This window comes from Cercospora kikuchii, assembly GCF_019650295.1.
Source record: "Cercospora kikuchii DNA, contig_00002, whole genome shotgun sequence".
Taxonomy (NCBI): domain Eukaryota; kingdom Fungi; phylum Ascomycota; class Dothideomycetes; order Mycosphaerellales; family Mycosphaerellaceae; genus Cercospora; species Cercospora kikuchii.
Window position 1 is genome coordinate 2,670,032 of NW_025408583.1, and position 26,006 is coordinate 2,696,037.

Here is a 26,006-nt window from a genome sequence, read left to right on the forward strand (position 1 = left end):
GCCAATGTCTGTCTCGGCAAGCTTGATCAGCTGGATATACATGCAGTGTTTGTGGGGGAAATTGCACAAGCAGGTTTTTATGCAAGAGGGAAGTTAATACACGTCCAAACAAGCTTTTGTGCAGACATGTGAAGGAAAGGTGTCCGACGTCACCACGAAACACCCATCGCCAACACGCGCCTGGTCGTGCACCACACGTATTTCCCGTGCACCAGCGACTCGCCCATGCCCCTCGCTGTGGACTTACAATGGCCGACGCTGTGCAGTCGCTGACGCAGGCGCAGTGTGTGCTGCTGGCGGTGCATCTGGCCTCCGAGTCGAACATCAAGGCGCTGCACTCCTTCACGCCCACCCGCCTAGACGCCCTCGATCCAGAGCTGGTGCTGCGCATCGTCCTGACTTTTCTCCCCGAAGCCGTCGACCCACGCGAATACACCGGCTACGTTGGCGAGGTGGCATCGCGCCTCTATTTGGACGTTGATCGCGAGGATGTCGAGGTCAGCACGGCACCGGTGCACAATCTGAGCGAGGAAGAGGCGCAGAAGAAAGTAAAGAAGCTGCGCATTCTGGACATTCAGGCTCCAGCCTTTCCCCCGCATGCTCCGCAAGATCTTCTGACTCGTTTCATCTGCCACCGCGCATATCGTATCGACCAGGAGACAGGCCTGTTGCACCTGGTGCCCGCTCTGGTTGAGCCATTTCTGGACCGCAATGATTTCATTCGCACGTGGTACGTCAGCGTGTGCTTGCCGTTGCTCCGTTTGGCCATCGAATATTACCCCGAGGATGACACGCTGGCCATTCCACTTCGCGATTTCGAGCAGGTTCACGGGCGGCAGGGCGTTGATTTATTGCTGAAAAAGAGTACGGAGCAGCGAGGAGAGGCCAAGGATAATATCTCACGCGATATCAAGAATGTGGTCGGGCCATGGATGTATGGCCACACTGATCGCAAGCGCCGAAAGCTCAATCACAAAAGAGGCGAGAGCAATTCCAGTGATGATGGCGTTGCAGCGGCGACGAGAGGGGTTCGAAAGATCTCCATCGATGGCATCACGGCAGAGGATCAACGAACCGGGCACGATTGGGAACATCTCTTTGCTTGGATGGTAAGCCACGCTGCGACCGACTTTCGCCTTGTTGCACGCGCCATCGATGGATGGGACGGTCCCGACGACATCGACCTGGGAGGCACCGAGCACAAGAGTATCGGCTACTTGGATGAAACTCTCCAGAAGAAGCTCGATCTGCAATATGCCCAAGCTGCCTTTGCAAGTTGCTATGTTGCGCCGGCAGATAATGAAGAGACCGTCCAGGATGCCCACTCCATCCTGGCTCGATTGGCAGAGCTCCTCGATTTTATTCCTCCTCCAGACCTTGCCACCAGCGTGGATTCATTGCCGAAAATCGAACGGCATGCTGCCAAGTTGGATGCCTCGCAAACAGTTGCAGATCTACTTCCCGATGCTCTTTTGAAGCCCGAACATCCCCTGACCACTCCGCGAATGGAAACGTATATGTTATTGCAAATGATAGTGTACAGTGCCTATCAATTCTCAGGGCTTGGCCACCCTCTCTCGCTGATCAATGTGGCCAAGCTGCATTTTTACGCCACAGGTCAAGAGCAGCTTGACGTTCTTCGAAAGATTTTGCACGCGCTCTCAAGACCAGGTGTGCGCAAAGATGAGTCTCAATGGACTTCAGAACGTGCAAAGCTCATTTGGTTATGGAATTGGGGAATCGATGCCGACGCAGCTGAGCCTGAAAATGGAGCAGGCGTGCTGGGCAAGATTACCAAGGGCGATTTCGAAGAGGAAATGCTCAAGGTGTTCACTGAAACCAGTTGTAAGTGTTCGCAAATGTCGTCCTTTGTCACAGCTGGATCTTCTCTTTACTTTGATTGTCCATGGAAGCACACAACCTGTTAATGTCCACTTACATCTCCTTCAGCGCGAGCTATCGATCCAGAAGAGAACGTCAACAGCTTGGCGGGATCGCAGAAGAACGACATCGCCTTTCCATTCACTATTCCTAATGAGAGCAAGAACTCCATAGAAGACCAGAATACTGACCCAGCGACACCATAGGCTATGGACTCGCAACTCGACTATACTTGTCGCCCGAGTCGGACACGGCTATCTCGAAGGATCGATCCGAGACGGTCATTTTGGACAAAGCAATGGAAATATACGATAGTGCAAGCAATGGCAATCGTCAGCGCGGTGCCATGAAAAGGGCAAATGATATGTGAGTGGCCTCGCTCCAGTGCGCGCCTTGTTCCTGTGCTCTAATGTCCTCCAGAATCGCTGCCTTTCGACCCCATTTCCCAGACAGCACGAAGTTTCGGCAAGCTACAGCACTACTCTCAGCGACCCATGCTCTCTCATTCTACTCCTTGACGCTGCAGCATGGAGTGCCTTTTCAGCCGGTCAACATTCGTGTCAGCCAGGACCCTATCTCGCTCATTGTCAAAGTTCTAGAACAGAATCCTCGGAGTTATACCAAGCTTGATGATCTTATTGATATCGCTCGTAATCTGGTCTCGTCAGGATTGAACGATGAAAGCGATGAACGCCTGTCAGGCGAATCGCCTCTCGAATCGATCGACAAGAGGAAGAAGGATTCCGAACGACGCGTCACATTCATGGCAGTATGTGTGCTTTGCGCCAGAGAAACGATCAACGCTGATCACATTCGCAGGTTGAAGCGGCACTCCGAGAAGACGATTTCGAGACCGCTTATTCTTACGTAGTGAACAGACTCACACCATCTGGCGCCGATATCGAAGCGCCCCAGAACGCTCGCAAAATACACAGACGGCAGAGATCAAGCCGGGCGCAAAACAGTATTGACGACGATGACATATCGTGGCGTGCTGCATTCCTGGCTGGGCGCTATCGCCCGACGACCTCTACGCCACCGACGGTGAGACGATTGGAGCAGCGCACGGAGCTTCTGTCTCTTGCTCTTCTGCTGGCGCCCACGTCAGCCCTCACCGAGATTCTGGCGGCGTGGCGTCGATGTGAGGAGGAGATGACTTCCCTTCAGCTTTCGCAACGGGAAGCTGAGCAAGCGTTTGACGATCGAGCTGACAAGCGCCTTTCCGGTGGCTCTCTCCCTGGGACCTTCACGTTTGGCGATGAGCAACCCGATCTCATCCTGAATCAGAAGAGGCGGGAGATGGGTCGGATGGGCGGTGCTAGCGGCAGAGGCAATGACGAAAGTCCGCTCAGCATGTTCGACTTAACCCGGAGTGCAGCAAAGGCTTTCAGCAAGAATGCTTTTCCCTTGCGGGACACAGCAGCTGCACGGAGTAGTGCGGAGTACGGGAGTCCTATGGAGGATAGCACACATAGTCTCGAGAGCGATGGTAGCGGGCATGATCGAGTCAGGAAGAGAGACATGGTCGCCAATGCTGTCAGTGGTGGTCTAGCATCGGGACTGGGCTGGGTTCTTGGGGCTACGCCTGCCCAGCAGCAGCAGCATGAGCAAGATCGATAGACTCTGGAACGTGGCCGTGGTGTGATCAAGGTGTTCGGGCCGCGTTTCTATGGGACTGCAACATGCCTCAATCCTTCAGCAGAGCCGCGGTCTTACACATTCGATACATGTTCGTGGCTGATTGTGACGACTCTCCCAAGATCACGAGCGAAAACTCTCCCATTGAAGCCCAGGACCGCAAGATGTAAATCGTCTCGCATTCGGAGAGGGCTGGTGTATCAAATTTGCTCCTACGTATGCAAGACTGGTCAATGCAAGGTCTACGTCTAATTGTGCTGTACTTCATATCCCAGGTAGACCAAGTACCTGACGAAGTGCTGGTACCCCGCGAGGTAGAAAATAAACGGTGTATATGGCAGTGAACGCGACCAGCAGGCCAGTCACCTTCTCGAACCATGTGTGGAAAAAAGCCGCGGTCATGAGCAGCATCCACCAGCTCAGTCCGGCCACCGATAACGCTGTCTTGATGCCAAATCCCAGCTCCGGTCGCTCCAGGCTTCCCGGGGTGGTCGAAGCACCACTTTCCAGTGAAGCGTTGCGCACGAGCCCGTCTGAAGTGCGAATGCGTCTCTTCTCCCGCAGCCCTTCATGCGTCAAGACAGCCGGGAGCAGCTCCAGCCATAGCATGGCACTGCCCAAGATGAGTAGAAACACATGCCCGCTGATATCGTGCCCTCCACGCCACTGCCCACCGATTGCCTTACAAGCGGCGTGTGAGAAGACTTCCTTCGCGTCGCCCTGTTCCATCTTTTCTGCCAAATCTGTGGCCAAAATCCGCTCACACTTTCCGCCCGTCCATCTGAAGCTGCGGTCGACAATTCCCGGCCCGAAGAACCACTGCGTCACAAACACCCAAATGGTCGTGATGACTGCGTAGCGCGCGATCGCTTGCAGTCTGCGCTTAGTGAACTGCGGGCGCAAAGGAGGCCCATGTGATGAATGGGTGAGGATGAGGAGGAAGAAAGCCAGAGTCGTCCAGAACCAGCCTATCTTGACAAAATACACGTTGAAGACATTGCTCTTTTTCGCGAAGTAGCTTGGGGCATCGCGTGGATCGTATGACTGTGTGCTGGCGAGATACGTAGCGTTTCGACTCGCGGGTTGAAAGGTGCTGAAGAGCGATCCCAGAATCAGAGTTGCGGGATAGAGTGCGAGTAGGGTGGCCTCGAGGACTGTCGGCAGGAATGGCGAGCCTCGCACGGAATGCAGCGTGTCGGCGGTCTGCTTGATGGTCTCAGTGCGCAAGGCCGGAATTGGAACGTCGACCTCGACCTTTTTGGGTCGGCGTGTGGCCATGGCAGGGCAGTGTGTTGTGGGTGTGTTGGATGGAGTTGGTGGGTGGTGCACGCAAAGTTGTTGTCTGGCGAGTTGCACGCGTAAACGTCATTGGATGTGGCGGTGGTGGCGGTGCAGTCGTTCCCGCTTCCGCTCTGCGCGACACGCCGTTCGGTAGTTCAGCACGATCCCAGCTGCAGATATCTGCCTCCCGCCTGAGCTGCCTCAGTCGCTGCTCGTTCTTAATGCTCCATCGCCGTCAGCATATTGTGCCGCTTCCCCGTCGCAAGTCGATAGTTGATAGCCGTCAGTCTCGTGGGAAACTCGCCAGGAAAGTCCTCAAAATGCGCTACCAACAGCCGTGAGAGGTCGGACACCACCCAGCTCGGAGGCCACATGCTCTGGAGCAGATAAACCGCGGGCTCGTTCCCATCAATCGTCACTCCTGCGCGTTGCAGTCTGCGCGCAATGCTCACTAGGAACATTAAGAGCACAAGTCGGTCTTGAGGCACTTTCTTGAGCTGTTTTACCATGTCAGGCCACAGGGGCCGGTCCTTCTTGGTGGTTTCCATACTCCTCCTCTGCAATTTTTCGGCGATCTTCAATGGAATACCTGGAGTCTGAGCAGCTTCCAAGCTTGTCTTGAGCACGACAATTGCAGATGCGAGCTTCAGTGTCTGCAGTTGGCGCACCATTTGAGCCGGGGAAGTAGCTCTCGCCAACACAGCCGAAAGCTGCATCACCTCTGTATCGGGGCAAATGTCACAACTCGCAATGGCTTGAGCTGGCGTTTGCCGCTGCGAAATCTTGACCCGAAGCAGGAAGCCGCCGCAAAGGGCAGCTTCGACTGGGACTCGGCTCGCAAAGGACGCATTCCAGTAGCCGAAGTGCTCTTCCGATGCCATTTCAATCTCAGCACCATCTGTGGAGGCACGAAGTCCACCGCTAGCACTTGTAGAAGCCCTCGACGCTATTGAACCTCGCCCGATCGAAGTCTGTGATTGTGCATCATGTGCTGAGGGCAGGGGGTGACTCGAAAGGCTGTCGGATTCCGAACGCCTCTGTTCGGTACTCTTCGCGGTCGATCGTGGATGCTCTGATGCATCATCTACGACCGGGTTGGGTTCTGGACAAGTTTTCATGGTCGGCAGTGGGAAGTCAAACGTCTCATCCATGAATTCGTACCGCATTTCGGGGACCGTTAGGCTTTTGTCACTTGGTATAAGATCTCTCTCCTTTCGCTGGCCATGAGAGGCATCTGGCAATCGATACACATTAGTTGCGGAGGCTGGTCGTGTGGAAATGCTGTCGCTTCGGGACGTGCTCGAGCTGGACCTGTGGGACTTGCTGCTTGTAGACGATCGTGCCAACCATGAGGGCCGCCAACTCGATCGCGACGATGCGTATTTATGTTTGAAGATGTTGTCCGTATCCCAAGGAAGGTCTGGATGTGGCCTGCGATCGATGCGCATCTCTGTAGTTCCCATGGTGCTGCGCGCTAGCATGCAGCTTGTAGTTCAGATGACTCCGGAATTCACCCTCATCAACAAGAAAGTCCTATGGGTGGGCAGAACGCGGCAGTAAGTCGCGCGGTGACCAGCGAAAGATGAACCGATCCTGATGATCCTTCGGCGTATTGCAGGCTGCTGATCCCTGTCATTGGAATTGATGCACCTGCGGTCTCAACATGCTACGGCGGAAGGTATGCTGGGGATTGTGTCAGTGTCGGACCGAGTTCAGCTGGGCACAAAATGTGACCGAGGTGAGGATCAAGGCGAGAATACAGTTGAGACTGGAGGGTGACTGGGTAGGACGACAAATGCAAGAAGAGGCAAACCCATGAGCTCAAACAATTGGCAATGCAATTGCGAGGGGATCAAGCTCCGCAGACCGGGTCACAGAAGCGACGAGTTGCGTCTGCGCCGACATGATCACATAATGCAATGGTCCAACTGCCCAACTGCAGGACGGGCACGAAGTGACACGCGCTGGAGCAAAGCTGGCAAGTGGCGGGAGGACAGTGCATTCGCGTCGAGACAACGGGGAAGTTGCACCGATGCCGTCCAGGCGAAAAGACGAGTGCGCGCAATGGATGGTTGTTGTTGAATGCGGCACAGAACGAGTGTGGTAGCACAAGTCGAGAACGAGACGGGGCGCTAGCAGTGCCACCCGCGGCACTTCCGACGCATTGCAACGCTTTGGGCAAGAAGGCTGTTACAGCGTGTTGACCAGCATCACGTAAAACAACGGGCTGAGCTCCGCAGCATACTGGAGTCGCCGATCCTCGTAAAGATAGCCGGGGCAATTATCGTGGCCCAGATGTTTAGATACATAACCAGGTCCCCTGCCAATCGCACGGTATTCGAAGCTCTGCCAGAGCGTGGAGCTCCAGTGTAATTACACAGGGCGATGCAAAGATCTCACGAGCAAAGGTGATTTTCAATGGCAGAATCCTCCAAGAGCAAGGCCGGACCGAAAAGCTGAGGGCGCATCGAGTGCGCGCACGAAGAGTTGGCGCGAGGAAAGATCTCCGTCTTAGTTCGTCGAAATAGGTGAATCATGCACCATGGCCTCTGTAGCGTGCAATGGAGCATGTCGATGCCACAACTCTGCAGATATCGTGGCCAGAACCACGCTGCAGGAAGCCTGTGCAGGTTGAGCGTAGCCTCTGGAGTGCGGCATATTCTCTGCGATCCAGCATGGACACTTTCGAAGCGTAGTCGTGTTCTGGACTGAAGTCCATGTGCTCAGCCAATGCCCCCAAAGTCCTGAGTGTGTGTTCGGTTCAGAATCTCGGGACCAGCTATCGCTTCAATAGAGCTCGAGAGGCATTGGCTCTTTGCGGCCTAAAAACAATGATCAATGTGCAAGAGCGCCCACGCAGCTGTGAATTCCATCACTTTTATCACACGTGCGACAGAGGCTTCCAGTCCAAGTCTCGCCTCCATTTTCAACCAGCAAAGCTACTAGCAGGCGTTGATTGAATGTTGTACAGGGTATATACAATCAGCAGGCTGTCTATGACTTCGTTCGCCCTGGCGCCGGGGCCTACGTGGACTTGGCGATTGCCTTTGCTTCGCTACGACTTTCATGTGTGCATTACGTGCTCTCGTATTCATGGGCTCTCCTTGGCGACCTTTTGCAGATATGCTTCTAGATCGAACTTCGGGTCGTCTGGGTTTGTTATCACTGTATGCCAGATGTGTCAGTGACTTTTCGTCCATTCAGACAACTGCATGGCGCTGAGATACTCACCACCATCGCCAGTTCGTGGCGAGTTCTGCTCCGCGAATTTTGCCTTTGCTTGTTGTATCAACTTGGCCTTGCGATCGTATTCTGCCTTTTGAGCATTGGCCTTGTCTTTTGAGTGGATAGCTTGCTGGTGTGAGAAGCCGTAGAAGACGCCAAAGACCAGTGCGCCCCAGCGAAGGACCTGTGGCGATCCTCAGTCAGTCATGCTCTTGTTCGTAGCAGTGTCTTCGTCGGGTCGAAGCGTTGGGACGGAGCTCACATTCACCCCCGTGGAGGCCATTGTGCGCGAGTTGCGGGCGCGAAGAGCAGTCGGACGGCAGCTACTTCGAATTTGGAGCGGTGCGCACGCGGCTGGATGTGGACGGCGGCGACGAGAAGGAGGCGGTGGTCGTGGTGGTCGTGGTGGTAGATGGCAGGTGCAGCCAGCATTGAACGGGAAAGAAGGATCCACGCTCCGAGCTCCCGCGATTGGCAAACGGCACGTCAACACCAGACACGACCTGCGTCGACCGACCGCTGCTCTACACCGCAGTCAACACAACTCTCGCTGCCACTGCTCCTTGGCTCCGACGGCCATGCTCGCTGAGCTGTCGTCTCAACCGCCACCATGTCCTCATCGTCGTCGATGCAGCAGCGCAAGGAGGAGATCTTGGCCAAGAAGGCCAAACTCGCGGAGCTGAAGCGTCAACGTGAGCTGCGACAGCGAGATCTTTCGACCAACCGGCAGAGTCTGGACGCCTCAGACACCTTCGTTGCTCCGTCGCCGCAACGCTCGTCGGCCACCAAGCGCGAAGATATTGAGTCGCTCATCTCGTCGCTCGTCGATCGACCCTCCTCTGCCACGCCGGCCACCCCTACTTCCAAGCTTCGTTCCAACACCACCTCGCATCACTCTGAAGATGGCCACACACCGCCGCCTCGGTCTTCTGATGGCTCAAACGAGCCTCAGACACTATCGTTCGCCGCCCTGACCACCGTGTTCGAGATTCCCGTTGAGTCGAAACCAGAATACATCACATACAGTAAAGGCGTGCAGACAGCAGACGCTTCGCAACAGAGCGGCGGCGAGAGCCCTGCGGAAGGTAGTGACCTAGATACGAGATCTACTAGCCCATCACGCCGGCGTAGGAACTTAAGCCCGCGCGCCCGGGAGCTGCAGGAGGAGGAAATTCGCCAACGCTTGCGTCAGGAGATTGAAGAGGAGCTAAGATCACTACAAGCGCACGAGCACGTAGTTCCTGATAAGGAACGCTTCCCAGCGCGATCACTGGCCCCCGAGGAGCTGAGCGCAGTGACAAGCAGCAATGATTTCTTGGACTTTGTGGAACGCAGCAGTAAAGTCATTGAGCGGGCACTGGATGAGGAATATGACGTGTTGGCCGATTACGCTGCTCATGCCCGAGCGGCAGATGACGACGAGGATGAATACGTAGGACGAAGGGGTAGAAGAGTGAAGGAGGTGGCATCTTTCGATCTGCAACCCGAGATGGGGAGAAAGCGCATGATTAGCGACATTGATTTCAGCCCCAAATTCCCGGAACTGCTGTGTACTGCATATACAAAATCGCAGTCCTCACCACACACGCCGCCTGGTCTGCTGAATGTCTGGAACCTGCATCTCAAAGGCCGACCAGAGTACAGCTTGCATGCTACGTCTGATCTACTTTCGTGCCAGTTTCATCCTTTTCACCCCTCACTGATCCTGGGTGGTACGTACAGTGGACAGCTGTGCCTTTGGGATACCCGTGCGCGCAATCAGCGAACAGGCGAACCGGTTCAGAAGACACCACTCACAGGAGGCAGAACTGGGCATGCACACCCCATATACAGTCTAGCCACGGTTGGCACACAAAACGCCAACTCAGTGGTCTCTGTCAGCACCGACGGAGTGGTGTGTGCATGGTCCACAGATATCCTGACGCAACCTCAGGAATACCTTGAACTACACGCTCCAAATCCTTCGGCATATAAGACCGACGACATAGCTCCGACCTGCATATCATTCCCAGCATCCGATCCGACGTATTTCCTTGCAGGAACAGAGCAAGGGTCTATTTTTCCAGTTCACCGATACGATCGCGCGGGTGCCAAATCTGGCGTCGACGCTCGCACGAGCTATCGTGGACACGAAGCGCCAGTCACTGGTATTGATTTTCACCCTGCGCGGGGCAAGATTGACCTTGGAGATTTGTTTGTTAGTTGTGGTCTCGATTGGAGCGTGAAAATTTGGCGTGCCCGACCCCCTTCAACCACATCCAGTACCATCTCCGGCAACACAGAGATTGTGAAGCCATTGTTGGAGATTCAGCGCGAAGACAGCGTTTACGATGCTAAGTGGTCACCTACGAAACCTGGAATATTTGGCTGTGTTGACGGGCGTGGGCGATTTGACATTTACGACATTAATGCCAGTTCTGAAGTTCCGGTAGCTGGTGCAAAACCGAGCCACCAGGAGAAGGACATTTACGCATTGAAGAGCTTGAACAAGCTTGCATGGGAGAAGAACCAAGGGCGGCATGCAGCTGTTGGTGGATTGGATGGCGTGACGACTGTATTTGAGGTCGGAAGCGAACTCGGTGGTGTGGATACCAAGAGCGATGCATGGCTGGGAGTAAAGAAGTTTGTGGCGAGGCAAACAAAGAGCAAGATGGAAATGTGAAACCATAGCAAATGTCAAATAATGCTGAGATACCCCAATTTGCGTAGCGGTGAACATGATTGCACGATGCTCTCTGAAAATCTCTCGACCAGCCTCAGCCTCCTTCAGCGCCTCGCATCCTTCGAAGTCCATTTTTGTACCAACTCGTGCACGTGCTGCAGCTGTGACTTGGTCAGTGGTTCTTAATGACAATCTGTGGTTACCGCTGATGCGCCACTGCGGTCGAATGAATGCCGTGAGTCTCCAGGTCCTGTATCAGCAGCAGCATCCTGTCTCTCTGCTCTCAAGCGGGGAAGATACGCATGCGATCGGGTTCCCTCGACTGGAGGGGCTCTCGGATCGCCATCTCGCACAGTTTCGGTGTCGGCTGGGACGACTTGAGAGGATCACGCCTGACAAGTAGAGGATAACGATCACCCATAGGAATGACCTTGACCTTCCCTTTCGGGATCAATCTAGAAATAACAATCAGTATTAGTGAAATCGCCGGGCGTGCAGCATCAGGCGACAAATAAGTTCTTTTCAAACTCATCGACCAGGCTGATAGAATGCTTCGAATCTCACCGCTGATTTCAAACTTGATGCCGAAAATTCCACCACGCCGTGTAACTCTTTTCCTTTGAATACCGCTTGGAAGAGATTGTCGAGTCGTTCAATTGCGGCTTCGCCGATTTGGTGGTGAACGACGAGACGTCCTCCGAGTAAGCGTAGACCAGCTTTCTGGCCCAGCTCGATGAATTTGTCGATTGGCAGGCCTGCACTCTCGACATCGAGCCAGACCATGTTCGTTTCCACGGGATGGCTCGTCTTCCCGCCGTAGCTCTTCCATAAGGCTGCAATCTGTCGTGCCCGTTCGTGACAGACTTGCAGCTTGCCGCCGAGGAATGTGTCTTCTACTGCAACACGTGCGGCAGCAGTAAGTACACCAGCTTGTCGGATGCCTCCACCGATCATCTTTCGGATCCAGCGAGATCGTTCCCGGAAGGCTTTTGTGCCTACGATCATGCTGCCCACGGGCGCTCCGAGACCTTTCGAGAAACATAAACTCACGCTGTCGAAGCATGCACAGTAGTCCACGAGACTGCCTGACCCAGCAGCGACTGCTTCCCATAGCCTTGCGCCGTCCAGATGCATAATGATCTTGTGCTCACGAGCCCAGGCACTGATGCGACGAATTTCGTCCAGTGGGTAGATCACACCTCCGAGTGTGTTCTCCAAACTGATCAGCTTGGTTGGACAACCATGTATATCATCTCTCAAGTCCACCGCTTTCTGTACGTCTTCCAACGTCAAATATTTCCCATTGCTTGGTATTACCCCTTTGCACATGGCACCGGAGAGGGAAGCAACGCCGCCAGCTTCCCATTCGATGATATGTGCTCGGTGATCGGCCACGACGCCATGTGGTGGGCCAGTCAGATGTGTGCGAATGGCCACTTGGTTGCCCATCGTGCCTGAGAGGACGAACAACGCGGCTTCTTTGCCCGTTAACCTGGTGATGAGCTGTTCGAGCTCGTTCGTAGTCGGGTCTTCTTGGAATACATCGTCGGCGAGGGTCGTGGCTGCAATAGCCTCGAGCATGCGACTATTTGGTGTAGTAATGGTATCGCCTTGCTCATGTTAGCCAAGAACGGCGGTTTAGGTACCGAGTTAGCATTTCTCACTTCTGAAATCGAATGCTGAGATGGGAGTGGTAGTGTCCCAATTGTTGCTGTGGAAGCCATTGACGCCATTGGCATGGCCTTTTGGCTTGCTGTCAGTAGCGGCCATTGTGAGCCTGCGCACTGAGATGATGGTAGCAACAGAATCCCCAGTAGTCACCACGGGAAAGCTGATTCCTGCTATTGACGGCGGAATGGAGGGACGAGCAGACAAAGAGTGTAGGAAAGGTCTACTTATCCATCGGGACGGTGGCACCCTCGACAGCATTGGAGCTCTTCCTTGACCATGACTGAGTCGAGTCTCTTGCGAATTCGTGGCCCGCGTATCGCATCAGGCGAAAGTGACCGCCGAACTTGCGCGCCGCTTTCTGCCGAGCAAGCCGGAGCGGGTTGCGGTCAACATTGGCCCCTAGGAGCTAGCATGAATAGGGCAGGTGGGACGACGACGACGACAACAACGGAATCAAATGTGTGGCTTGTGCAACATTCGTTTATTTCTATTGAAATGTTGGAACTCGAAGATTGTTATGCTTATCGTGTGCCTATGATGCCTTGCCCAGTATGGCTTGGAGAACCTTGATCAACGCCGCAGCGGCGTCGTCTTGTGCTTCCATGCTCCTCCACGCAACCACTCGGTCTGGGCGCAGCAATAGACATCCATCCTCTTCGATTTCGCGCTTCTTCTCCCAGTCTCCATAAACATCTTCATAGTCCTGACACCAGCCGATCGAGTACGCATTGATCTCAAGGCCAAGCTGTTGACCAGCTGCAGACGCTGCCGCCTTCCACGCGTCGCCGCCCACGCCGGTGAGGACACAGAATCTGCCATGTCCAGCAAGGTCAATGGTACTGATGGGATTGATAGGACATCTCTTGTTCAGCCAGGCATGGGGCAGCCTCGAACCAGGGTACGTCGAGATTCCGTACTGGAGAACCTCGTCCTTCGGGAAAGGCCGGGGAGGCTCCTTCTCGTCCAAGGTGTAGATGGCATCAGATTGGTATAACTGATTCATCTCAATACCGATGCCTCCGAATTCATGCGCAGTATGGTCGATGGCTGCCCGGAGTCGTTTTCGTCTCGCTCGTCCCTCTGGCGTAGGTGCTTTAAGCTCTTCGTGTTGTCGTTTTCGCTCCTCGACATCCTTTGGCAATACCCCCAGGGCTTCCCATACGGCATGATGGTCTCTCAGCCCTTGGTTTGCGCGTTTGATTATACCTGCGCCTATGGGCTGACGTTCAGGACTAAAAGAATCGAGGAGACTCGGCTCCGCAGCACCCTTCTCGACCAGCGCAATCTTCCAAGCCAAGTTGAACGCGTCTTGAACGCAGGTATTGCTTCCACTACGGCACAACAGTCAGTACAAAGGTGATGTGCATAATGAGAGCATTGATAACCCACAGTCCATTGAAAGGAGGATGCCTGTGCACCGCGTCTGGACATTGTCAGCAATTGCTCCTGCATGCGAAGCAGTAATGCTTACCACCGAGGCAAAATATGTTGCTATCGCTGTAGTGCTCTGCCACAATTTCATTGATATACCATTTCTGGAATCAATTAGCCCTGCCTCTGCCTGATCGTGATAATTGATCGTGAGACTCACAGATGCATCCAGGATCTTGATGGGAACGCTGTCATCGCCAATGAACTCACGCATACGTTTCTCATATTCTTCGTTCGATGGACGGATTTTGAAATTTTCGAAGCCGGGCTCGGGCAGGACAATGAACATCCATTCGGTCCATGGCTTCACCATTCGGAGGATGCAACTCCAGCCCCATGGAGGATGTTCAATTTCCGGTGTGTATATGACATGCAGATTCCCCGTGCGAGTCTTCACTTGCTCTGTCAGATCCACCTCAGCGAGAACGTTCAGCGCAAGACCTTGGCCTTGAGCTTTGATTAGCGGAATGTCGAGCTGTTTCATGACCTGAGATCTCGCTCCATCGCATCCGAACAGATACTTGGTGCGGATCTGGTACGTCTGGCCGGTGAGATTGTCCTTGACAGTGGACGTGATGGGACCGTGGGCAGACTCGCGCTCGTACTCTACAAAGGAAGTATCAAACCTCACGCTGATGTTGCTGTGCGAGGCATGCTTGACGAGTATGGGCTCCAGGACCGTCTGTGGGATATCCACGTGTCTGCACGGGCTTGCTTCGTCGTATTCGCCTTTACGATCCGGCTGGTTGCCCCAGGAGTAGATTCTGCCGAATTCCTAACATTATTGTCAATCGGTGCCTTTGTTGGTCGAGGGTCCCTGAACTTGACATACTTCCCCAGCCATGGAGCGACACCAGCGGGTGTGCTGCATGCATTCTGACGGCGTGGCATTCTTGAGCGCTTCTTCCTCCAGGCCAATGTCTCGCAGACACTCGAGGGCGGCGGCGTTGGTGATGTGTGCTCGAGGCTCCTTTGCGGTGCCCGGCGCAGCTGCCACGAGCACGCCGCTCAGACCGTGTGAGGCGAGGAAGCAAGCTAGGGAAGCTCCTGCCGGGCCAGCGCCCACGATCAAGAAAGTCGCTTCGATGGGCAGTGGAGGAGAAGGCGGCACACCATTGGTGCTGCTGCCCTGCATCGTGGACATCGCCGCTGTACACTGCAGTGCTGATGCGGATGCGGAGCTCGTCTTACTGTGTAACTCTTATAGTCGCACGCGCATGGTCTCGCACGAAGCCCCAAAGTCGGACTAAACGCCCGCAATAAGCTGCTTATTACATGGCGCTTAGACGAGCTCCATGTAATCCACGACGTCGCGGCAGTGCGAAACCGCATGGTCGAGAAAGGAGGCTATTTAGCTGGCTTTTCCCGCCACATAAACGGCATAAAGTCGAGCGTTATGGGTCGCGGCTAATCGTCCGGCATTGATGCGGAGTGCCCTGCAGACATGCTGGCTGATGACAACGATATCGAGCTGCTGAAAAATGCTGTGCTCTGTCACCTGCGAAGTCGCGCCTGCCTTGGGTCTTCGTGAGACCCAACACATAAAGCAGTCGCGCATCCGGATGTCGCTGTAGTCTAGCGCCTCGGCATGTTCATCACCAAGTCATGGCGGAAACTCGAAGACGACTGGACGCCAGCAGCCCGCCGAAGCTTCCCCACGAAGAAGAATACGAGACCTTGAACAGCCATGAAGAGACCTCCTCGCGCATCGATGCGACAGTGGAACGACGTCTCCTTCGCAAGATCGACTTTCGGCTATGCTCCATCGCGGCCATTCTGTGCTCGCTGAATCTGCTCGACAGTGGTATCATTAGCTCAGCCAGCGTAACCTCAATGCGAGATGACCTTGGTCTTTTTGGCAATCGGTACAGCGTGAGCATCTTCATATTCACAGTGTCAAGTATCGCTTTTCAGCTGCCTTCGACCGTTGCCGTACGAAAATTCGGGCCCAGAATATTTTTTGCAGCCACGACGTGTGCATTCGGCATCGTCACCTTGTCGACGGCCTTCATCCACTCGTGGCGAGAGATGATCGCGTTGAGGGCAAGTGGTCTGCTAGATGAAGGCAACGACTTTCGCTGATTCATGGTGAAGGTATTACTCGGGATGTGCATGTCCGGCATTTACCCAGGTTTGACTTGTCTAATCTCCGCCTGGTATCGACGTTCAGAAACGCAGACAAGATTCGCATTCCTACAGACTGGACAGGTGACAATATTGGCAACAGGATCGATTGTGAACTGGGCGCTAAACCATCTCGATGGTAAGGGCGGCCTGGCAGGCTGGCAGTACATGTTCATTGTCCAAGGCTTGATCACTGTGCTCATCGGCATCGTCTCCTATTTCTGGATGGTCGATTTTCCCGAATATGCACACAAGACTTGGTATTTCCTTACGGAGGATGAACAAGAGATTGCCGTATCGCGAATTCGCTCTGATCGCAACGACGTTGAGGCTGATCCTTTTACATGGGGAAAAGTCCTCGTACATGCAAAAGACATCAAGATCTATGGCTATGCATGTATGTTCTTCGCTGTGAACATCGTGTCGACCAGCTTGAGCTACTTTCTGCCTATCATTCTGAGTGGTCAGTACAAGATCAACGTGTTTCAAGTTTCGTGGATGAATATTGACTGACGGCCCATGGTATTCAGGCATGGGCTACGATGAGAATGAATCAATACTGCTCTCTGCGCCGCCTTACTACTGGTCTGTCGTACCAGTGATCATCTCTTCGGTCGTGGGCGACAAGTACAGTCTTCGAGGTCCTGTCATAATTTTCAACAGCCTGTGTCTGATCGTTGGCTTCTGCATGACTGGTTTCGCGGACTCGTTGGCGGCAAGATATATTGGCACATTCCTGGCCACTGGTGCATATGTGTCGAATTGGGCCGCTGTGAACACCTATGCACAAACGAATTTGACGGGGCAGTGGAAGAGAGTGTTCACTGCCGCATCGGTAACTGCAATGAATGGCGCTGGAGGCATAGCTGGATCTTTCATCGTCCGTCAACAAGAAGCACCGCGATACCCTACTGCGGTCTGGATTTCGATCGGGTCGGGGTTCGTCCTCATTGGCTTTGTTGCGACGTTCTCGTCCTGGTTTTGGTATGCAAACAAGCGACAAAAGGCTGGCAAGAAGATACTGGAGAATACCATCGGCTTCCGCTATACTTTCTAAGGCTGTCACAATTGTCGCGATGCTATGGAGACTTGCTGCATTCGGAGGATGTGAAGGAGGTCTACAGCTGGAGGCGACAAGTTTTAAGCCTTTGCGATCATGGGAACACCTTCACCGAGTGACTGCAGTGAAATGGCATGACAACTCGTTCTCAGCGGATCCAGAGGGCCGTGACGTGGCCCCACAAATTCTTGTTGACGCCCGGTCGGCGTAGAGTGCGTCTCATCAGTCCCATGGCTCGAATCAGACACCCGCGTCTGAGGACGATCTTCACCGCAAATGAACTTTGCAGCTGCTGCCACGATCTGCAGAATGTGAGTGATGTCCTCTTCGGTCTGAGGAGCGTATATCTGCAATACACAAAATAGTTCAGCAAAATTTCCAGTCATTGACTTCAAAATTGATGACCAAACTCACCATGACAAAGCCCACCGGGACGAAGCGCTCGAAGAAACCACCCCGCGCGAGGGGATGTCGTTGGCCCCAGCCACGTTCCAGCACAAGCTTGACATCCTTGGGATGCAGGGTCAGATGCAGCGACCCATCTGTCTCGGAGTGAGCCCGTATTCGAGTCAAGACAAACACCGTCGAAGCTTACTCACCAGAAGGATGGGCATGGCAGATTTCTCCTCTGCATGTCTGATTGCGCGGCGGGGAGGCAGAGAAGATGCCAGTGCTGTATTTCTCAAAACAAGATGTGCCCAACTCGAACCGGCTTCCTGAACAACTGGCCATGTTCGCAAGTGCAGCTCCCAGTTTGGAGTATATTTCCGGACTCGAGCATTGCGTCGTCTGCCGTTGCGGGGCTATACCTCTTGTCAACGGGCGGGGGTAAGAACGCTTCGGTAGGTTTTCGAGATGGCCTTGGGAATTTGCTAATCGCGTTGGGACGGGTGGTGCCTCAAACGGGTCTTGCAAGGCGAAGATGCTCAAGCATTTGACCTTCAGGTAACCGGTAAAGGTCAATGGGGTGCCTCCTGGACCAAGTGAGAGCTGGACACAAATATCAGCACGATGATGTGATTGTTGGGCTCTGGTAAACCACTCACGAAATCCTGATAATCTTTGCGTATGTACGTTAAGACGGACCAGCTTGCATGCAACGTGAGCCCAGCGACGACGGCGCGGAGCAATATTGCTGTGATCATGCTGTTTGAGTTCAAAAAGGATACAGAAGATGAAGACTGCATTCAACTGCAAAAGAACCACGATCGACACCGCCGAACGCCAATTTGAAGCTTTTCTGCAACGTGCGTTGGCATCGTGAGGCTACCTTGAACACGAGTAATTGCAACCTCGAGCGGCTAGTGAATGGAGGGGCTGTGCGCACGCATTTCGTCACACCGCAAGGAGGAGAATGAGTCCTGTGTTACTCGATACTGTCCTCTGGCCGTGGTCGTGGTTGGGTGGGTATCAGATGGCAATGCTTACGTAGTACGGATGTCACACCCTGATCGACGTGACTTGGCAACGTGACAGCGTGTTGCCGCCCTTGTCCGGTGGAATGAACATGACATGTCAGCACGGTCTATCGAATGATAATATACAGGGCCACGGCGCTTGTGAAGGGTGCGATGCGCTGATATGGAAACTTTATCCTCGTTTTCTTCACTTCGCAAGTGCTTTCTGCGTTCACATCAGCAAAGCTCAGGCTTCAGCAGTTCATGTGAAGTCGTTTGGGCATGATCTTAAGGAATAATGCGGAAGGTGGCGGCTCGCTTTGATGCCAAGGTTATAATGGTTGACACTGGTCAGATAAAGTCGAACTTCAACTTGATGTGCCTACGACAGCTTTGTGCTCTTGACCAATGAGCCCTTGATACCAGTCAGTTCTCCAGCATAACCTCCACGACCCTCGCCTCCCTTATAGACAGGCTTGATCGATGCCAGCTTCTTTTTCTTCTCATCGTACTTCTTCCTCTTCTTCACACGCGGATTGCGCACATCCTTTTTGCGGTGAGGAGTGAGACCCTTGTTCTTCTCGATGGCATAGCTGATCTTGCGTTTACCATCTGGACCAATGACTTCTTGCTGGACCACCGCGACGCCTTGCAATGCTGCTTGTCGCTGCGCATCTGCCAATGCGGCCTTGTCGCTCTTCTTCTTGGCGGTCTTTGATGCAACGAGATCATAGTATTCATCGTCCTCTGCAGCTGCTCGAATGTCGCGAGCTTGTTGGTGATCATCTTCGTCGCTGTCGCCACCAAGATCTGCATCAACTCCATCGCCTGCACGCTTGCCGCGTTTCTCAGCCTCGGCATTTAAGCGTGCCTGTCTATCCCTCAAACGCTCACGATGTGGAATATCGTCGTCGCCACCAGCGGTTCGACCAGCGTTCCCGCGCTTGTTAGCCTTCTGAGCTATTTGAGAAGTGTAGAAGCGAAGACTCTTCTTCTTTTGTGCCTTGTCGGCAGCTTCGCGAGCAGTGAGTGGCGCCTCTTCGCCAAGATCTTCGTCGTTTTCATTGTTATGTCGACGGAAAGCAGTCTTGGTACCTGGTCTACTCTTTGCATGTATCAGAGAGTCCAGATTGGCAAGGTCGGCTTCGGCGCGTTGGAGCTTCTCCGCTCTCCTCTGCTCTCTGGCCGCCTGAAGAGCAGCAGCATGACGATCAGCTCTCGATGAACGTTTGTCAGACCTAGGAGGCTCGACCGCGGCGACGTCCTCGCCTTCGCTAGTCTCGTCCTCCGCTTCAAGAGGATGCCCCTGCTCAGATGTTATGCTTTCTTGATCGACATGATCCGGAAGCGTCGACGTCCGTTCCCAAAGCTCGCGGCACTTGACCAAGCTGATCATGACTGGGTGGTCTCGAAGTTGTGTCGCTGGGAGAGCCACCACGTCCTCTCCGCTGGTCTGCGCAGCAGGAGAAGTGAGTAAGGAGAAATACATCACCAGTGCGCCCAGGTAGGCGGAAGCGGCTTTCAATTTGATTTGGGCGAGCGACGAGGCTCCCGCCGCCGTGGACAAGCGAGCGTGCTCCTCTCGTAGCCGCAGAAGTTGCTTGCTCAAGGGTTCGAACTCGGGATAACGGGACTTGAGCAGCTTCAGACGCTCTGCCACACCCATATCTGGCGCGATCTGGAGGCGTGGCACAAATTCGGACACCACATTTTGCTCACGCTCGCCTTCTGCAGCGGCGCCGCCCTGGTCGGTTGTCTGCCACTCGTCTTCATCGAATCCATAGTCCGCCGCACGCATCTGCTGTAACTGTCTCTTCTGCAGCCGAATGGCTTCCTTCTCTTCCTCGAGGGCCTGCTCTTCAGTCTCGATCGCATCGTGTCCGTATAGTGCATCCTTCGAAGTGCCCCAGCCTGCCACTCCCTCATCTTCGTCTTCCTCGTCGACACCGCGATGATCGGCGCTCTCGCCATCGGAGCTCTCCTCGTCTTCCGCTTCGGAATGGCCCAAGACCTCCTCATCAGACGGCTGCAGGAACTCTTCGTCTTCAGCAAGTTTTCGCCTGCGTTTCGCTGCCGGCTCCTCGCCGAGGCGGATCTCGTCCTGGTTTAGGTGGAACTCATCATCCGAGCCAGCCACATCCTCGAAGGTGTGAATTCTCTTTTTCGCCATTGTGCGACAATATGGAATGTGAGCGGGCAGTGCAACACCAGCGATGTCTGTCTGCTTGGCAGCAAAAAGTTATGAGCTTAAAGCTAAGTTAAAGTTGATTGGCGAACGCCAATCAGATCTGCCGAGATAAGTCCGGTCCAGCATCACATCGACCAGTGCCTCCCCGTCCGACACATTCTCGAGCACCGCGTGAATATGGTCCTTTCACCACATCACATCGCACTCTGTCACCCACCCTGATGGCCAGACACTGCCATCGCCGGCGGAGCGGCACCCGGACGCGCTTCTGCCTGGGCAAATTGGCGTATCTTCGCTCCAATGCATGCCCTGGTATATCACCATTGCTGGCCCTGCAGAGGAGGAATGTCAGTCCATTCACTGGCTGACAAGGGCGTTGCTTCCTGGTCATCACAAAGCATCTGATACGAGCTTAATGCCCACTGCGATCGAAGCTTGATAAAGAGCCCGATGAATGCAGGGGAGGTTCTTCGCGACGGTCCATGTCTTGCACGCTCTCCCGCCTCATTGCGTGCAACTCGGCCGGGGCCCAAAATGCTGTTCGACCTCGACTGACGCCACAACTTCTGGCTCATCTCATCTCCCCTCGAAAGCACAGCGGCGACATGGAGTCTGTCGAGAAGTCTGCCGAGAAGGTGCCATGCGAAGACGTTTCGCAAGTGCACCTCCAAGCCTGTCTCGATGAGCGTAACGATGTGGGAGAGACCATTCATGTTCCCAGCGACGATGAGGGAGTCATCGACCCGCGTCTCAAAGACTATCCCGTCACTATGGTCGCCAGGACAGTCCACCTCCACAATGACCCAACGCAAGTGTTGTCTCGCATCACGCGCCCGCGCAGCCGAGTTTTGACTCTTATCGCAGAGAGCCTATCTTGACCTTTCGCTTCTGGTTCCTCAGCACCTTTTGGGTGACCGTTGGCTGCGCCCTCTCCACCCTGTACTACTTCAAACCATACCAGCAGAGCATCTCGAGTTATGTCATCCAGCTTCTCGCCTGGGCCATGGGTGATGCCATGGCGAGATACCTGCCGAAACGCGAAATGTCTTGGTTCAGAGGCAGATTCAAATGGAGCATGAATCCTGGCCCGTGGAATGCAAAAGAACACGCCCTGGTTGTGGTTGCTTACTGGGGCTCAAGTCACACTGCCTACGGTCTGGGTCCGCTGACCGCCATGGAAATGTACTATGGCCAGAAAATTTCTGCAGTTTGGGGTATCCTCTTCCTCGTCACATCGCAACTGCTCGGTTATGGGTTTGCCGGGCTCTTTCGCGACATTCTCGTCCGTCCTCCGAAGATGTTCTATCCTAGTGTGCTGCCTAATATTGCCCTGTTCAATGCAATGCACCGCAACCCTTCCGTCACGAGGAGGTCCTTGGCCTTTTTCACCTACTGCGCCACTGCAGCCTTCATCTGGCAATGGCTTCCCCAATATCTGTTTCCGCTGCTGATATCTCTGCCACTATTGTGTTGGCTTGGACACGGCAATCCCATTGCGTATGTCCTCGGCTCCGGAAAGTACGGCTTTGGGATCTTGGACTTCTCGCTGGACTGGAACTACATCAACGGGACCATGCAGTCCATGTATACACCCTTTTGGGCGTCAACGAATCAATTCACCGGCATTTTTGTGGCCGTTTGGACCATCTATCCGATTCTCTACTACACGAACTCTCTGGATGCCCAGAACTATGCGGCCATGTCTGCCTCGACGTTCGACCGCGAGGGTAAAGACTATAACATCTCGAGGGTTCTCACACCACAGTACATACTCAACCAGACGGCAATGGACGAATACTCACCTCCCTACTGGAGCGTATCGTATGTTTTCTGCATTTTCTGGGGCATCGCTGCCAGCATGAGCGCTTGTGCTTTCGTGCTACTATGGTATGGGAAGGACACATGGGCGATCGTTCGCAAGGTGTTTCGCAAAGAAGTCAAGTCTGACGGCCATTATGATGATCCTTACCTGAAGCTCATGGCTGGCAGTCCCCGCGTACCGCATTGGTGGTACTTGACACTTCTTGGTCTCTGTGCTTCATTTTCCATCGCGACAGTCGAGGCCGGTGGCTTTAACCTTCCCTGGTGGGGCTTTATCGTCATGTCGATGTTAGCGTTCGCATTCATGTTCCCGTGCGGCGTCATATTTGCCATTTCAGGGCAAATTATCGGCATGAATTTCCTCTCGGAAATCATTGCCGGCTCACTCTTCAAAGGAAATCCCATCGCGGTACTGACAGCTATGACTTACGGCACTCAGAGCCTGGTTCAGAGCCTGAACCTTGTGATCGACTTCAAATTCGGCTTCTACATGCGCATCCCTGAAACTGAAATGTTCATCGGACAGTTCTGGGGAACTCTCCTCGGCCCGTTCATCAACTACGCTGTGATGAGAGCCATTCTGCAATCTGTTGGGATCCCCACGCTCACAGGGAAAACGCCATCCGTGAATTGGGACGCCGCACGAACTCGAAACTTCTACTCGTCATCCGTGATCTGGGGTGTCCTAGGCCCTGAGCAGTTTTTCTCGAAGGATTCCATGTACTCTTGGGTCTACTACGCATTCCTTACAGGTCCCGCGGCCGTCCTGATCGTCTGGTTATTCCAACAGCGGCTTCCAAAATGGGACATGGAAAAGCTCTGCAACCCTCCTTTAATTTTCTACGGGATAAGTCTATTTCCGATCTACCCAACGACCAGTATTCTGACGTCCTTTATTGCTGCGGTAGTATTGTGAGTCCATAAATATCTGACACATCCTGAGTTCGCTGACGAGTGTGATCCAGCATGGGATACATTTATCGCTATCATCCTGCCTTCTGGCGGAAATACCATTATTTATTAGCAGTCGGCTTGGATTGCGGCACACAGGTCATGTCCACAGTCATGGCCTTCGCGATAAGCATTCCGAATGTCAAGTTTCCAACGTGGTGGGGTAACAATCCTACATTTCCAGACCGGTATCGTCATCGTATACTCTCCACTTCGATGTATAAAACTGAGTGCGAGCAGGTGTTTCCCTCCGAATCAAAAGCTACCCTCAGCCATGCAAATAATGACCCAGTCGGAACGCTAAGGTGAGGTGAAACGGAATCGTTCCTTGGGAAAGTCAGTCGCGGAGCATTAGGGAATGGTCTCACTGATACACGCCGGATTGGTTTTCAACACGGCGTTGGTCTCCTGCATAGTGAAACAAGACTTACTCAGCTTCATGTACCTCATGCGATCAACAACGCCATCTGATTTCGCCTTTCCGTTCCGACTCGTGGTGCGTCTTGTTCTGAACAGTTCGAGTCTCGCCAAACAGACCGGAAATGCATGGTCTGTACGAAGAGAGTCATTTGGTCTCTGCACTGCTCCTCTGTCCGTCAGCGAGGCTACTCACTTTCGCTGCACAGAACTGGACTTAGCGCCACGGCACGGCTGATTGGACAAGAGCGACAAGAGGGCGGGAGTCCATGTTCTAGCATAGCAAAGTGCCGGCCTTGGCCATATGAAGCCGTAGAAGGACAGTAACCCCAATTAACGACTAGCAGATATTCAGTAGCTCAATTTCTCCCCTTTCCCCTCATTACGGTCGAGTCTAGGAGAGGCGGTGTCGTTAATGCATATCTTGGCAGAGACCGTAACCCACACCCGCACCCGCACCCGCGCACGCGGAGTCCACCGAAAGCGCCGGCGCACTGTGGCGATGAAGGATGGTCGGAGAGACAGCAAATGCTACTATTACGAGATCTTTAACCGTCATTGACAAGGTGGCGATGGGATGCATATAAGAACTACGGTTGCAACATCTAAGGCACTCAGATCGAGGCAATTCTCCTGCAACCAACCTGGAACAGACCACTTCGTAAGCTTCTTTACTGCACTCAAACATGAAATGTGAGCTCTGCTTTCGCTTCAGTCACTAAAGATATGCTCACATTCGCTTGTCAGACTCAATCATCTGTGCGATCACCACAATATTTGGTAGCGCATCAGCTGCCCCAATATTCGAATGGGATCCAAACAGCATTGCTTACACGGGAGGATGGTGGAAGAGAGACGCCACTGCTGAAGCTCAACGATTCCCGCATATAGGCGGTGGTGTTACCTGCATGGCGGTTTCATGCACTCACCAGTTGTACAGGCTGAGCGGCAAGCTTGGCCAGAGGTCAGCAGATGCGAAGCCGATCTTCGAATGGGACCCCAACAGCATTTTCTATACCGGGCCAGAAAAGCGCGATGCGCAGCAGCTGTCACCAAATGTGCGCCTTGATGGCGACGATGTCATTGCTTGGGGTATCCGAATGCCTAACCGGAAGTTCACACTTGGCAGAGATAGATTCGGGCCGGTATGAGCTGGTGATGGATGAATGGCATGTACTCGGCTGGTCCGATTTGCATCTATGTTGATAACGAATTATGTACCATAAACGAACGCTTACATTCTCCAGTGTAACTCCGTTGAGTATATCACCCTTGTTGGGAGAGAAAGCATTGAGGAACGACGTGCGAGGGATACTCTCTTCGTGTTAATCTTGTATCTGCGTGGTGGGTCTAGCCCTGACGATATATCGAAGCGCCGCCATCCACAACATATGCAGTTCCGTGCACATAGCTGGCATCCTCAGAGCACAAGAAGGCAATTGCGTTACCGACATCTACGGCTTGCCCGAGGCGCTTCAGTGCTACCGAGCCAGCTAAGGCCGTGCGCTGGTCAGCTGTCGACATGTCACGCAATGCTTTGGTATCTGTGAAGCCCGGGCAAACTGCATTGACTCGAATTCCATGCTGACCGTAATCTGCAGCATCGGTTTTTACCAGCCCGATGATTGCATGTTTGGTGCTTGCATATGGTGATACTCCGGGAGATGCATTGATCCCCGCCATCGAAGATACCGAGACGATATTTCCTCTTCCAACCCCCCCTTGCTCGAGAGGGTCTTGTTTGAGCATTTGACGGATTTCTGCCCGATGGCACAGGAATGTCTGCGTTCCACGAGATTACATCAGCCGTTCGGTCAACAATAACTCCAGTTCTGCTGGCGTACCCCGTATAGATTGACCGCAATCACACGATCGAAAACTTCGACGTCGACATCGATGGTCGGAGTGCGAGGGGGCACGATGCCTGCAATATTGCAACCGTAGTCCAGTCTTCCAAACCTCGCGACACAATGGTCCACAAACGTCTGCACCGATACCTCGTCGGATACGTCGACGTACGATACATCAACATCAACGTCCGCTGATTCCAGGCGGACCTGATCTGCCACTTCGCGTAACCCAGCTTCGTTGATATCGCCCAAAAGTATCTTCTTGCATCCCGCGCGAGCGAATGCTATGGCTGTGCCTTGGCCGATACCTGTGGAACCTTTAGTTGGCAATCATTCGAGGTATGTGATCGATCTTCTTACCTGAGGCAGCGCCTGTGATAAGCGCCACTCCATGGAGTGGACCGACCAT

The 26,006-nt window shown here is 53.7% G+C and overlaps 12 protein-coding genes across 12 annotated transcripts; 4 read left to right on the forward strand and 8 right to left on the reverse strand.

Annotated features, from left to right (window-relative positions):
- Window positions 1–248: 248 nt before the first annotated feature.
- Window positions 249–3,501, forward strand: CKM354_000328300 (uncharacterized protein; the record flags this gene model as incomplete). Its single annotated transcript, XM_044798473.1, has 4 exons — window positions 249–1,845; window positions 2,088–2,247; window positions 2,302–2,650; window positions 2,701–3,501. 4 exons carry the CDS (start codon window positions 249–251, stop codon window positions 3,499–3,501), a joined length of 2,907 nt encoding a protein of 968 aa, XP_044654408.1.
- A 282-nt stretch (window positions 3,502–3,783) lies between these two features.
- On the reverse strand, window positions 3,784–4,797 carry CKM354_000328400 (uncharacterized protein; the record flags this gene model as incomplete). The annotated part of the gene is made up of 1 exon (XM_044798474.1): window positions 3,784–4,797. One exon carries the CDS (start codon window positions 4,795–4,797, stop codon window positions 3,784–3,786), a length of 1,014 nt encoding a protein of 337 aa, XP_044654409.1.
- Window positions 4,798–4,955: 158 nt separating this feature from the next.
- CKM354_000328500 (uncharacterized protein) lies at window positions 4,956–6,281 on the reverse strand (the record flags this gene model as incomplete). Its single annotated transcript, XM_044798475.1, has 2 exons — window positions 4,956–4,991; window positions 5,253–6,281. The coding sequence occupies 2 exons, from the start codon at window positions 6,279–6,281 to the stop codon at window positions 4,956–4,958; spliced, it is 1,065 nt and encodes a 354-aa protein (XP_044654410.1).
- A 1,610-nt stretch (window positions 6,282–7,891) lies between these two features.
- CKM354_000328600 (F1F0 ATP synthase subunit e) lies at window positions 7,892–8,308 on the reverse strand (the record flags this gene model as incomplete). The annotated part of the gene is made up of 3 exons (XM_044798476.1): window positions 7,892–7,965; window positions 8,032–8,209; window positions 8,288–8,308. The coding sequence occupies 3 exons, from the start codon at window positions 8,306–8,308 to the stop codon at window positions 7,892–7,894; spliced, it is 273 nt and encodes a 90-aa protein (XP_044654411.1).
- A 327-nt stretch (window positions 8,309–8,635) lies between these two features.
- On the forward strand, window positions 8,636–10,687 carry CKM354_000328700 (uncharacterized protein; the record flags this gene model as incomplete). The annotated part of the gene is made up of 1 exon (XM_044798477.1): window positions 8,636–10,687. One exon carries the CDS (start codon window positions 8,636–8,638, stop codon window positions 10,685–10,687), a length of 2,052 nt encoding a protein of 683 aa, XP_044654412.1.
- A 413-nt stretch (window positions 10,688–11,100) lies between these two features.
- Window positions 11,101–12,616, reverse strand: CKM354_000328800 (uncharacterized protein; the record flags this gene model as incomplete). The annotated part of the gene is made up of 3 exons (XM_044798478.1): window positions 11,101–11,142; window positions 11,252–12,297; window positions 12,352–12,616. The coding sequence occupies 3 exons, from the start codon at window positions 12,614–12,616 to the stop codon at window positions 11,101–11,103; spliced, it is 1,353 nt and encodes a 450-aa protein (XP_044654413.1).
- Window positions 12,617–12,890: 274 nt separating this feature from the next.
- Window positions 12,891–14,933, reverse strand: CKM354_000328900 (uncharacterized protein; the record flags this gene model as incomplete). The annotated part of the gene is made up of 5 exons (XM_044798479.1): window positions 12,891–13,689; window positions 13,748–13,781; window positions 13,830–13,893; window positions 13,950–14,564; window positions 14,622–14,933. 5 exons carry the CDS (start codon window positions 14,931–14,933, stop codon window positions 12,891–12,893), a joined length of 1,824 nt encoding a protein of 607 aa, XP_044654414.1.
- A 461-nt stretch (window positions 14,934–15,394) lies between these two features.
- CKM354_000329000 (uncharacterized protein) lies at window positions 15,395–16,970 on the forward strand (the record flags this gene model as incomplete). The annotated part of the gene is made up of 3 exons (XM_044798480.1): window positions 15,395–15,832; window positions 15,884–16,376; window positions 16,444–16,970. 3 exons carry the CDS (start codon window positions 15,395–15,397, stop codon window positions 16,968–16,970), a joined length of 1,458 nt encoding a protein of 485 aa, XP_044654415.1.
- Window positions 16,971–17,053: 83 nt separating this feature from the next.
- Window positions 17,054–18,118, reverse strand: CKM354_000329100 (uncharacterized protein; the record flags this gene model as incomplete). The annotated part of the gene is made up of 4 exons (XM_044798481.1): window positions 17,054–17,320; window positions 17,388–17,515; window positions 17,573–17,963; window positions 18,020–18,118. 4 exons carry the CDS (start codon window positions 18,116–18,118, stop codon window positions 17,054–17,056), a joined length of 885 nt encoding a protein of 294 aa, XP_044654416.1.
- A 634-nt stretch (window positions 18,119–18,752) lies between these two features.
- Window positions 18,753–20,540, reverse strand: CKM354_000329200 (rRNA-processing protein SAS10; the record flags this gene model as incomplete). The annotated part of the gene is made up of 1 exon (XM_044798482.1): window positions 18,753–20,540. One exon carries the CDS (start codon window positions 20,538–20,540, stop codon window positions 18,753–18,755), a length of 1,788 nt encoding a protein of 595 aa, XP_044654417.1.
- A 623-nt stretch (window positions 20,541–21,163) lies between these two features.
- Window positions 21,164–23,634, forward strand: CKM354_000329300 (uncharacterized protein; the record flags this gene model as incomplete). The annotated part of the gene is made up of 4 exons (XM_044798483.1): window positions 21,164–21,366; window positions 21,423–23,291; window positions 23,345–23,518; window positions 23,571–23,634. 4 exons carry the CDS (start codon window positions 21,164–21,166, stop codon window positions 23,632–23,634), a joined length of 2,310 nt encoding a protein of 769 aa, XP_044654418.1.
- Window positions 23,635–25,097: 1,463 nt separating this feature from the next.
- CKM354_000329400 (uncharacterized protein) lies at window positions 25,098–26,006 on the reverse strand (the record flags this gene model as incomplete). The annotated part of the gene is made up of 3 exons (XM_044798484.1): window positions 25,098–25,529; window positions 25,592–25,905; window positions 25,958–26,006. The coding sequence occupies 3 exons, from the start codon at window positions 26,004–26,006 to the stop codon at window positions 25,098–25,100; spliced, it is 795 nt and encodes a 264-aa protein (XP_044654419.1).